Source organism: Dermacentor albipictus, chromosome 1, assembly GCF_038994185.2.
Source record: "Dermacentor albipictus isolate Rhodes 1998 colony chromosome 1, USDA_Dalb.pri_finalv2, whole genome shotgun sequence".
Lineage (NCBI taxonomy): Eukaryota > Metazoa > Arthropoda > Arachnida > Ixodida > Ixodidae > Dermacentor > Dermacentor albipictus.
In genome coordinates, this window is record NC_091821.1 from 310,386,800 (window position 1) to 310,399,059 (window position 12,260).

Consider the following 12,260-nt stretch of genomic DNA (forward strand, 5'->3'; position numbering starts at 1 on the left):
GTGCGGAAGTGCAGCTTACGTGCTCATTTCGCTAGGCCATCCGCCAAGCGCAAGTGGCTCATTTATGTAATTCAATTTTTTTCAAAGTAAATTGCCTCAGAGAATTCTTAAAGTAAGACTTAACCATAAGCTGCAGACGAGATAACATCGGATTGTAATTCGAATATACGAGAATAACGGCATCGTCACGTGACTATATCGCCTCTTGACGTAATCTGATGACGTCATGTCATACGTCTTGGAGAAGCAGCACTGTGCCCTGCCCGCTTTTTTTGCACTGTCTCCGGGATCGGCCCATAGTTTTGTGTGAGCGAGAGCCTCGCACGCGGACATGAAAAATCCCGACCAACTAGACGTTAACAGCTTAGCTGTAATAAAGAATACGAAACGTTTCTATCTGTTTCTCGGCAGATTGTTTTCGCTGCACGTATTGCTACACTTTTTGTAAACGACGTGCTGCTGTGCAGAAAGCTGAAACGCGATATTTCGGCTACGAAAAAAAAAAAAACATGCTTCAGCTTGGTGCATCACAAATAAAAGAACACGAGAGAACTTGCTTTCCGTTTCCGTCACAGGTAATGTGTGAATGATGAGCTGTACGGAAAAGTGGAAGGTGAACGTCCTGCTACACAAAATATATAGGACGCAGCGGTGAATTGCTTGTCCTAAGGGTAATTTTCGTGACGCATTTCTGGAGAACTTCCGTGGTGACTCCGTTGTTTTTACACTCCTTTCGTTTTAGGCAGTAGTCTTCTTGCCCAGCTGTCACATTGTAACGGTATCGCGAGAGCACTGCATAGTTATCTCTCTCTAGTTTCATCTTTGAACTCACCACGCTCTTCACCATGAATTTGTCGTGAAGGGAGGCCGGCAGCATCACACCGCAGAGGAAGTTGTAGATTGGGTGGATCGTCCGCGGGTTCACCTCGCTTGGTTTCTTGCATCCTGAAAGCAGGTAATACCACACTAAGTTGTTCCTTGGTGCGTTATATAAGGCAAATAAAGATAGAGTGCGATAAGCTAATGGCTGTTATGTAATAGATATTCACTGATTGAGAAAGACATCGCGAACCATATGATCACCACGCACACCTACATTTCTTATGTGTGTGTGTTGTATATGCTTGATTTACATCCATAGGTACTTGCATATTTGTATTTGACATTTTATTGTACTATGTTCTTTTTTAATAAGGGGAACGCCTTAGATGACTTACGGGTCGGAAATTTGACGGTCTAGAACATTCAATGGCACCAAAATTCAGTGGCACGAAAGTTGGGGGTCGAAGCCTCGACCTTTGGCGCAATTACGGCAAATTTAATAAAGACCGAGTTTTTTTAGACCCCAACCTTTTGTTCGGTGCAGAACACACGACCTTTGACGTGAAGGTGAGGTTAATTAAGGTGCCACCATGCCACGTGGTACCATGGTGCCACCAACAAAGCTCGTGGTTTCAAGTGCCCTAATTAACTAGACCTTAATTAAGATAGAGTTATTTAAGGCACTCGAACCCGCGACATTTGTGGGAGTCAAACTTACGACCTTTGACGTTAATTAGGGCGAAGTTCAATGAGACACAGTGAATTAAGGTCGAGTTAATTAAGGCACTCGAAGCCACGAGCGTTGGTGGGAGAAAACAATAGGAAGTCACAACACATTAGTAATTTAATGACTGACTCGTGAGCGCGCAGGCTTTCGCCTCCTTCATCCTCTCTTTAGCGCCCCACTTGTCCTGTTGTTCTTCACTCTCGCACCGTCTGTGTGCGCTGTTAACCCTTTAACATACTCTTTGGCGTATGCTAAAGGGACTGCCAACTTTTTTTGTGTATACTTGTGCTTAACTTCGATTTTATTTTGCTGTTATATATTTCGTTTCCCCATTTAACCTTAACAGGAGGTCCCAATAGTAATTGACAACGCAACCTCCTTTTGCACTCCCTATTTGTCGAAGCCTGTAACCGTTATGTGAAACAATGAAATGAAATTAAAAAGAAAAGATGTTTAATGCATGAAAACTTCTCCTAAACTCATTCCATGCTATCGAGCAGAATGCAGTCACGTGCTTCTACAACGGACGCCTGTACTACGAAATGACCTGCGCAATGACGAAATAATTCTGAGCCGTTATATCGTGAGCTCTGTGGAGCGCGACCGTTACAGTGTAGCGACCTGTGTAGCGAATGATTTCGGAGGTCCCAAGCACTTCGTTGTAAAAACCTTCGACTGCATTTGCGTTTGTTAGACCACTTAAAACAGGGTTAGAAGGCAGTCCGTGTTTGTGGGGTGAAAACTGAAGAGCGGCATTATTTCTCCTTTCGTAGCACGCACCTGTCAACAGGCTCACGACGAGTCCAATGACGACGACTAAGACGCACCCGATCATGCTGTACCAGACGTACGATATCCGGTAGACGAAGAGGATGTCCTTGCTGAAACAAACAGGCACACGAACAAATATAGTTGTCTGCAGTGTTTTAGACGCATCTGCAACGATCTTTACGAAATACAGTTGCCGCAGCCTTCCATAAGCGTTCAGTTGGCTGTTATACTTTTATTATGTTCACATATGCTGCCGTCTCCGTACGATAATGATGATGATGATGATTCTAGTGGCCACAGCTAGAATGTGCAGCATCTATATGGTCCCTGTATCAAAACTACTTAATAAACTTGCTAGAATCCGTACGAAATAGAGCCGCTCGCTTTATTACACGTAATTACAGTCCCCGTTCGAGAGTAAGACAGATCAAACTTGACATCTCTCTTGAGCCATTACATATTCGTCGTTCAATCGCTCTTTTATGCTTATTTCCTAAATATTGCTACTGCACCAGGCAATCTGCGTTACCTCTAGAAGCGCCGTCACACATTTTGAGCCGTTTAAATAATCAGTACAGCATGAAGCGCATACACGCAAGAACACAATCCTTCAATTCATCAGCCCTTCCACGTGCCATCGTTCGTTGGAATGATCTTCCCGATAATATTGCACCCATATGCAACCATCAATCATTACATGATCAGCTGCGCGAATACTTTCAAGTGACATCGTGACGTTACACCTTCTGTTGTATAAAATATCGCGTTTTTTGGTTATTGTGTTTTTGTAAACCCCTGCTTTATTTTCTAAATTCTTCTTTTCTTTAGTGATGTGTCAGACATTTGTGCTGTATTTATATATTTCAATTATTTTGTGTACTTTGCTCTTATGTTTGTTGTTGCTTTTTAGTACCAGCCCTGTGCAATGCTTTCCTTTTACCTTTTTTGACCTGTACATTTCGCGTTTTTTATGATATCCTTGTTCATCCCACTTACTCAATTGCTACTGGGCTCCTGTAAGGTATTGTATATAAATAAATAAATAAATAAATAAATAAATAAATAAATAAATAAATAAATAAATTGGTACACGGGCCAAGTGTGGTATAAGAGCGCTCTTATGTTTGTTGCTGCTTTTTAGTACCAGCCATGTGCAATGCTTTCCCTTTACCTTTTTTGACCTGTACATTTTGCGTTTTTTATGATATCCTTGTTCATCCCCCTTACTCAATTGCTACTGGGCTCCTGTAAGGTATTGTATATAAATAAATAAATAAATAAATAAATAAATAAATAAATAAATAAATAAATTGGTACACGGGCCAAGTGTGGTATAAGAGCGCCAAGGCCACGTCTCAATACGAGCCGCAGCAGGGTGGGCCAGTAAAAAAACTTGCTCATAGAAAAGCACGTTTGCTGAATCTAATATGTAATAAGTTGTCGGAAATGTTTCTTTGGCATTAATTCGATCTTGCAATTTTCCTGTATCTTATTACTTCGTTGGGCTATTATTTTTCCTAATTGTAGGGTACCAGACAGTTCTACATCGCCACTTATATGAAAGGTCACAGAGCGCGCTCCCTAATCACGAGGCATGCTGTGGTAGCCGCTCGATGCTTCGTTTACCTTGAATTTTAATTGATTACATTTAACAAGGGACGAGGTACTTGCAAAACAGATCGCAGGGAAAGAGTAGGGCGCACGACTAAACCACAGTGCCTTCGACTATTCTTGCAACGAGCTACTAAGCGCGGAGCGTTAATGAACAGCATTCCCCAGATGAAGTGGCTTGCGATCGTCCGAAAAATTAAATGCGCGCGACCCGTCGTTTATGTACTCACGTAAGCTGGATGTTCTGCATGGACTAGCATGAATTATAATGCGTTACCTACCGATATTACCACCGTGCTTGAAGTGGTCACGTGTTGCTGATGAGCAATGCACTGACTATGCGCTTCAAGTTTGTCTGCTAAGGGGGCACAGCTAGGGTCACTATGAGGTCAAGGCCTCGTATCTCGCAGCATCGTGCACTGTTTAAAGAAATAAACAAGTGTTTTTTTATTAGCGTTAATATCGTTTTTAAAAACTGAATTTGGCAGATCGCATGTTTTTAATCTATGAGCCGGATTTGTCAAAGGAACGGGCGTTACTTGCACAATAATATGAAGTGCACATTTGAGCTTAACAGTATTTCACTAATCGACGTCATAACTGTTTACTTTAGAGCGCATGTTGTAACCTAAGAATTGAAGCCAATGAGTTCTCAAGGCACATGCACATGAAATCAATTTTGAAACTAGCACCAGTTTTGAGACAAGCACCGTCAAACCTGTGCTAACATGTACTGCTGTACTACTTACTTTCTTTTTATCAAAATGACTTTTTACGCACTGCAGGGCAATATAATGGCGGACATCGATGAATTTAGTCCTACAATTTCGGAACACATCTCTCGAAAGCTCTGCAATCCTCAGAATTCGTTCCAAGATTACACGCCTTTGGAAATTACCGGCTACAAATCGTAAGTTGCAATACTACGTACCATAATGTAGTTGGAAAGTTATTTAGTGAAATTGTGTTAGTAGGATTTCGACTTCTTGATCAAGTAATGTCCGTTTCAGCCAGTGATCCATGCTCAAGGATAAGAATTGTGTTTTCTGCCACAGGCGATTCGCACGCCTCATGCGTGCTACGTGCCACGCTCTTTTAACTTGATACATCTCGTATGACAGACCCTTTATAGCAGCATGTGTTGACAAGAAATGAGAGCTTATTTAGTCCCAGTTTGGCCGGTCATGTCTTCTGTAACGCAACACGACGGACGTTCAGTTAGTCTAATGTGGTGAACATCGAAGAAAAGGAACCATAACTGGAGGCGTAGAACTATCGAATGGAGGGAGGAGGTTTGGAAACTGAATATACAGTTGAAAATATTTGTGCAAGAAAGCAGAAACTAGAAAGAATTGTCAGCAACATTATTTTACTCCCATACTCTTGCGTTCATTCAGCTTGAGGAGACAACGTAGACAATGTGATATAGTGGAGTGCCGCGGAAGAGGCTCACTTGGCGTCAGCAATGTCGACAGGCCTGGGGTAGGTGATGTTGTTAACGTCCTGTCCCGTGGCGTTCAGGTAATCGCCGATGCATCCGAGCACCGAGACCGGGGCCTTGCGCACCGCTGGCTTCGTGGCGAACGCGCCGAAGCCGATCCAGAAACAAGCCGCCAGGGAGGTGATGGTGCCTACACCGGCGCCCTGTACGTACCAGAAAGGCCGCATCAGAGCTGCTTGCTTGCAGTTTGTTAGTTACGGTTTGCTGCGCGTGTAACAAGCATCTCTAGACATCAGTATATTCTAATTTTGCTGGGAGTGATGTAAGAGTGGATTGTGACGTGTATTAATGTGAAATATATATTCTTGTAGCTAGCGTCTCGTGCTGGTTGGCACACTTAGATATATGACTTGCTAGCTCATGTTAAGCCAGATAAGGCTCTCGATGAACAGCCGATACGTAAAACAGTAGGCGATGTAAGTACAAAAGGAGAGGCGAAGTACGGCAGTGAACAAGGTGAACAGACCGAAGAAGCTCGTTCAGAATGTTTAGTTTTCCATTCTGCCCCCAGCTTATTTTCGCGTTCCTCCCAGAAAAATAAATTACATTTTGGGGTATTACGTGCCAAAACTACCATAAATAATTGTGAGGCATGCCGTACGGGGGTACACCGAATGAATTTTGACCATCTGGAGTTCTTTAACGAGCACCCAAATCTAATTGCACCAGCGTTTTTGCATTTCGCCCCATCGAAATGCGGCCACCACGGCCAGGATCGAATCCGCGACCTCGAGCTGAGCAGTGCAACGCCATAGCCATTAAGCTACCGCGGCTGGCACAGCACAAAACCAGACACTGTTTAGTTCCTTCAGAAGAGCGTGCATGTTGTTTATTGTTGGTTATTCTTTTTGAAGGGCCTCTGTGACAGCAGGACGATAGACAATATATACTCACAATGCTGTTGGCGCAGGGGAAGAAGATCCCTAGCGTAAAGACACCCAGAAGCGGTCCACCGACAATTCCGAAGATGGAGAGTGCAGCCTGAAATGCAGAGTTCATTGGTTTATATTCCGTGTGTTCTTTACAAAGAATCGAAATGAACACAGCCGGCCGAGAGAGGTTCACGGCCCGGAAACTTTGGCATCACTGCACATGCGCAGACGGGTTGCAACTATTGACGCGCTCGTGCCCGCCTACCGTACTCGAAGCAGATCTGCGCTCTCTTACTGTCAAGCTGCAAGCAGAGCGTGGTCTCGCTCTGCTCGATGCGGCGGCGATACTGTTAGTTTTAGTGCAGGCAAATGTGGAGCAAGAACATGGACTAGAGCAATCGATGGCATCCAGCTGGATGCAGCCTTTTCAGGTTGTGACAACATGCGGCACTGAGGCGTACTCCACCTTTTCTTCAACCCTGGAACGTTAAGACGCCCGTTCATTTCTGGTACCAGTGCAGCCGTACTGTCTGTCCGTCACTCTGTAGACCATGATCATTGGTCACATTCAGCTGCGATTACCAGCGAATAAATAGGTGTAACACTCTATGGTTTATTGAGTCGAGGGGGTTTTAAATTCCAAGGCAACATTGGGACTATGAGGGACGCCGTAGTATTGGGCTCCACATTAATTTTGCTCACCTGGTGTTCTTTAACGTTATGCACCTACGCCAAAGTACACGAGCGTGCTTGCATTACGTCCCCATCAAAACGTGGTCACCGCGAATCGAATCCGCGACCCCGTGCTGAGCCACAGAATGCCACAGCCACTGAGTAACCAGGGCGGGCTGTAACAGTGTGTGAATATGAGGACACTACACAGGACCACGAAGAGGTCCGCCTTTCCAGTGGCTGCTCGCACAAAACTCAGCAGAGATCAGAAATGCGATTTACACGCCTGCCTCTAACCACCGTCCTTCCCATTCTGCTTCAAGCGCCTTCGTGTAGTGCGGCGGGCAAATCTCCCAAGGGACAAACTCACTCTTTCCACAGAATTTCAGTTCCGAGAGCGCCACAGCAGTTTCACAAAATATTTGTCTGCGCGGTATGCGGACTTTCCCAACGTGTAGCAGCACGAGAACACCGAAAACGCTATGGCTGTTCGCTAACAAGTTATCGCGAACTAGCCGTGCCGCAGCCACTCTGTCACGTATAAGCCTGATGCCATATTCGCTTGTCTGAATGCAGCGTATTGAGAATCTTCGCATTGCTTACTTGAAGAACGTTGCCCATCATTTGGGCTCCGTAGACGAGAGCAATGGCGACCAGGCCGAACGACATGGCTGACAGGACAAGAAAAAACAACGATAAAATCAACTAAATTTAAATCTGTGCAGTCACGTCGATTCGCGGCAGAAGCAAGGTGGTCATATAATAATCTTATCAAAATGACACCACCAGTCTTGGCAAATATCCTTTTGAAACGTACCGATCATTTTGGTGAGATTCGTAGCGTAGCGGTCGCTCATGTCCTTCTTGATATACCTCTTGATGATGTCTTCGAGTGTGACGGCAGCCAGGGAGTTCACGCCGGATGAAACCGTGCTGCAATGAGTGAAACACAGCTAAAGTAATTTGGCATTAAAGCACAAGAGTAGCAAGCCAAACAGGTAACCGCACTAATATGGCTGCGCGTGTCCAGTTGCAGAGAACAAGTTATTTCATGTAGTGAGGGCTACACGTCTAATTGTGTATTCCGAGTTGCTCTTGCGGAAACTGCATGACATTGCAAAAAAAAATAAAGAAGCTGAAGTGACAGATATATATATATATATATATATATATATATATATATATATATATATATATATATATATATATATATATATATATATATATATATATCGAGAGAGAGAGAGAGAGAGAGAGAGAGAGAGAGAGAGAGAGAGAGAGAGAGACCATCTAGGATGATTTACCACGTTCAAGACGAACTGCGCCAGAAAAGTTGCAGTTCAAACTCCCTTCTCCGGCCTTCCTTGACGCATTTGGACAGTTATGCCGCCAGTCGTCGCTTTTAGTAACAACTGAACGTTAGCACTGCTGTTGTGTCACATGTACAACGCCCCGAAATGTCTTTATTTGCGTTTGTCTTCTATTTCGTTTCCATTTCGGCCATTTCTTCTAAATTGACAGAGCCACAAATGAAATTGGTTTTGTCGTGCTGCATTTGTTTTAAATACTTAAGCATTCCTTCGCCCTCCAGCACCACTGGAATGAAGCAGGCGAGAGCTGGATGCCGCTCGCTCGACGCCCCCTCGAGTGCGCCGCGACACTGCGGCGTTTTCTTTTCCTCTTTCAATTTCTCCACTCAAGTTGAACGAACAACATAGTGAAAGAATCGAAAGAGCAGAACTCGAGAAATATGTCACGGTGGGGATGTAATGCCAATTCCATTGAAAACCTCACTAAATTTAGCAGACTTTGCACTCACATATTGACCGCGTTCGTTCTTAAAAGATACGTATTTTTAAACATTGACGTATAGCCTTCGTATACACTTCGGCGGCAGCAGAGGCATCTCGACACTGTCCTAATACGTCGCCGTTAACTGCAGCTCAGAGCGTGCCGGCATTCAAGCCCGTAAGACCGCCTGAAAACGCCTCCAACGCCACCAAACACCACCATCTCTTGCGTCACGGCGACGTTACATCCGCTACAGAGAGCCTTGCTACGTAAACGCCTGCATCGTTGGACTGGAACCATTCTGGCGGCAGCATGCGCAGACCGATAAATTCACAACACATCGCCTTGTGTTTGCTGCAGGTTAGAATGCTTTGTTTCTCTCAAGCATTGACGCGAAATTTTGTTCTTGCTGCCTAGACTGCTGCCAATTTTATGCACCTTGTTGCCTTGTAGCTCTGTACAACAAGTATCATAGGCGATATTGCGAAGAACCTCGAAAAAAAAAAACCGACAAGAACGAATGACCTCATATTCAGGTGGCAGCACACGATAAGGACAAAAACTAGATAATTTATTACTGTAGCCTTGACTTCCTAAATGATGAGCTCGACAAAGTTGAATGTTAACGCTCTCAGCTAACGAAAGAAAGCAAATAGCTGAGAGCAGCGATCTCAAGGCTAGGTGAGCAATCTGAAATGTCGGAATCTAAAATATCTCTAATTCAGAATCACATGACTACGTCGGAGAATTCTCCAGGAACCAGAATCCCAAGATAAAGCGAATACCGAAGTCGGAGGATGATATCTTTCCTGAAACACTTGAGCAGAATGATGGAGCTTTTAACGAGAACAATTCAGATGTATACATTCGAACATGACATCGGGTCCAAGAAAAGAACCCTAATCCCACACAAAACGCTGTGCAATTGTCAATGTCAGCTTTTCGCTTGGTTTGCATTTTTTCGCCTTTGAATTTTGTACACTCTTGTACCATTGTACACGCTTGCATATGAGCACACACCCTTGTAAGGCTTTAATAATATAGCAACACCGTCGACCGCACGGCATGTCAGCGCCTCATACCTTTACCCCATACAGGCGAGAAGCGGCGAGCACGACGACAGTGTGCGCAAGCGCACAAAGCACTCTCCGGTGCGAGCATCGTCTGCTACGCTGTTTGCATCAGCAGGATACATGCCCTGCAATGAATACCAAAGCAGTCGCGTAGGTGAAAAGCCGGTTTGTGAGAATGTTAAGATGTTTCGTATGCGATGAAGGGGGGGGGCGCTTTTCACTTATATGTCTTCCCCCCCCGTAATATTCGCACCCGCACATGTGGAAAGAAATAAATAATAAAAAGAAAAGGGAGCTTGCGAACATATGTGAAGTATTGGCATTAGAAACTTCACCGACGATTACGAGACTTCCTAATACGAAATGTGAGCGCAGCTCTATACGCGTTTTCATTTCGCGAAAGATTGGCTGGCGCGGACAATCTGTCTCGTGCGGTACGTTGAAAACGGAGCGAAGTCTGGCGCGACTGCCTCGCTTAACTGGAGATCGCAAGAGGCAGCGCGTGGGCGACGCGTGGGCGCGATTGAGAGCAGTTGCCGCAGACTGACCTCCCAGACTATGCGCGCTACTCTGGCGCCATCTCGTAGCCATCGTCGCCACACTACGCTTTTCTTCTCGCGTCTTTCGTCCCCCGCTGCGCTCTGCGTGAGCTCTTTCATCTTTTGCTGTGCTCGTTTGCTCGGTTACGTCGACGCTCGTCGTAGGAACGGGTGCCTACGAGCTGCGCTCTAAGTAAAAGTGATCATTGCAGGCACCTGTAGCCGCGCGACTCGGCTGTTTGTGGCGATGCGAGATGGGGCATCATGGACACAAAGGAATTAACAAAACTTGTTGCTGAGCTAGTTGGTTCATGACTTAAAAAAAAAGGTTAAAGGACAAAGCAGACGAGGACGAAGTGCGACACAACGGGCGCCACATATATGGCGTTCGTATGTGTCGTTTGTGTCTCACTTCGTCCTCGTCTGCTTAGCGCCGTAACCTTTGTTTTTAAGATACAAGGGAATATCGTGTGCACTGTTGAAGCGAACAGCGTAACACGCGACATTCGCGTCGGAAATCGCTTTGCGCGTTTGCGCATAGTGTCGCCTATCTGACCGCTTCTAGCCCTTGCAAAGCGGTAACAGGCAGTGCGATCTGCAGTGCGTCTGCATGTCACCGATCTGTAGGTCAGTCGTGCAGTCGACGCTTGAGTGATATTATTATTTTTTTTAATTCCGAGGGTGTAGTGCATATTGATAAGCACCTTTGTCCATGCGTTAAAGCGACTGCTCGGCTTGGCCATGCATGCCTATAGCGCTAAAGAAAGCGAGAAAGCTGACGTTTTGTCTAAACAAATGGTGGCAAGACCCAGTTCTACACCATATGTGAATTGCTATAAGTATATGTTAAAGCCTACCTCAGAGCGCCGCTGAATATGCCGGAGACAAATAGGCCAGGGATTCCGTGCAGGCTTCCGAGGATGTCCATGACGTATAGAGGAAGCAGCTAGAGCAAACATTGAAGTATGAGTTGTTATTGCGTCACGTGCAAATACAGAGTTGATTAATGTGGCTTTGTTAATTTGCCAACGTCACACTGCGATTTGTTCTGCAAGACTGCTTCTTCAAACAATCCAGCATATAGCGCTGAAGTGCTAATTCTGCCATAGAACATTATATTAAAAAATCTGTGTCCACTAAAAAGGTTCACCCAGCATATTTCTCAGTCCAGAGAAAAAATACAATTTGTGATAGGTAAAAAAAGAAACTAGCATACAAATTGAAAACAAATAAGAAAGGTACCTATAAAAATATGTACAACCTTTCTTCGGCACCGTATCCCCTCTTTTACCAGCAATCATAAAGGCTTACAACTCACTTGGTCAGGGGCTGTCGCCTTCTTGGTCAGCAGCGGGTCGCAATCTTGGTACCGTGCGTACATGACGAGGCCGGCTAGAGCGCAGATCAACATCAAAAACGTCAGTCCAGGAAGGTTGATCCAGATGGCGCTGCAGCAAAAAAGGCACCGTGTTACACATGCCAGGTGCACATGTGCATGGTCGCTTCTATACGTCACCTCAATTTAGCCCCTAATCTCTACATCTGCATGGCCCGAATAAAAATTAGCTTTGCCTGAGAAATAGGTGTTGTAGGTATTGCAGCACTGCCGCAGGAACGAGGCATACACAGGCAATATTATTGTGCAGCGGTATATAGTTCGGGGCGTAACTGACTGATTATTCGCCACGCTAGAGAGTTTAATTTTTGCTCGCTGCGTGACACGCCACCGCGATATGTGGCATGTTATGGCGCTTGCGTATGCACGTCGTATACCGCGAATCGCCGTGGCAGTTACAGCCAGTAATGGTAATAGCCGCATTAACCGCCATCGCTGCATAGTAACATGACTGATTCCATACAGCGCCGACCACCCGCTTTGAG

The 12,260-nt window shown here is 45.1% G+C and overlaps 2 protein-coding genes across 3 annotated transcripts in view; one reads left to right on the forward strand and one right to left on the reverse strand.

The window, feature by feature from the left end:
• LOC135907000 (uncharacterized) overlaps positions 1–4,831 on the forward strand; it is a 155,757-nt gene extending 150,926 nt beyond the window's left edge. Inside the window, exon 5 of the transcript XR_010565866.2 lies at positions 4,717–4,831. The gene's annotated coding sequence lies outside the window, so the exon portion shown is untranslated. The remainder of the gene's footprint in view (positions 1–4,716) is intronic.
• Positions 1–12,260, reverse strand: part of LOC135906998 (sodium-coupled monocarboxylate transporter 1-like) — a 68,969-nt gene that overhangs the window by 6,065 nt on the left and 50,644 nt on the right. For both annotated transcript variants that reach the window (XM_065438650.2, XM_065438651.2), the window contains exons 8-15: positions 11,698–11,827; positions 11,237–11,325; positions 7,794–7,909; positions 7,580–7,647; positions 6,327–6,413; positions 5,385–5,575; positions 2,330–2,430; positions 833–945 (exon numbers count right to left, since the gene is read on the reverse strand). In XM_065438650.2, the coding sequence (XP_065294722.1) occupies positions 833–945; positions 2,330–2,430; positions 5,385–5,575; positions 6,327–6,413; positions 7,580–7,647; positions 7,794–7,909; positions 11,237–11,325; positions 11,698–11,827 (895 nt within the window). The remainder of the gene's footprint in view (positions 1–832; positions 946–2,329; positions 2,431–5,384; positions 5,576–6,326; positions 6,414–7,579; positions 7,648–7,793; positions 7,910–11,236; positions 11,326–11,697; positions 11,828–12,260) is intronic.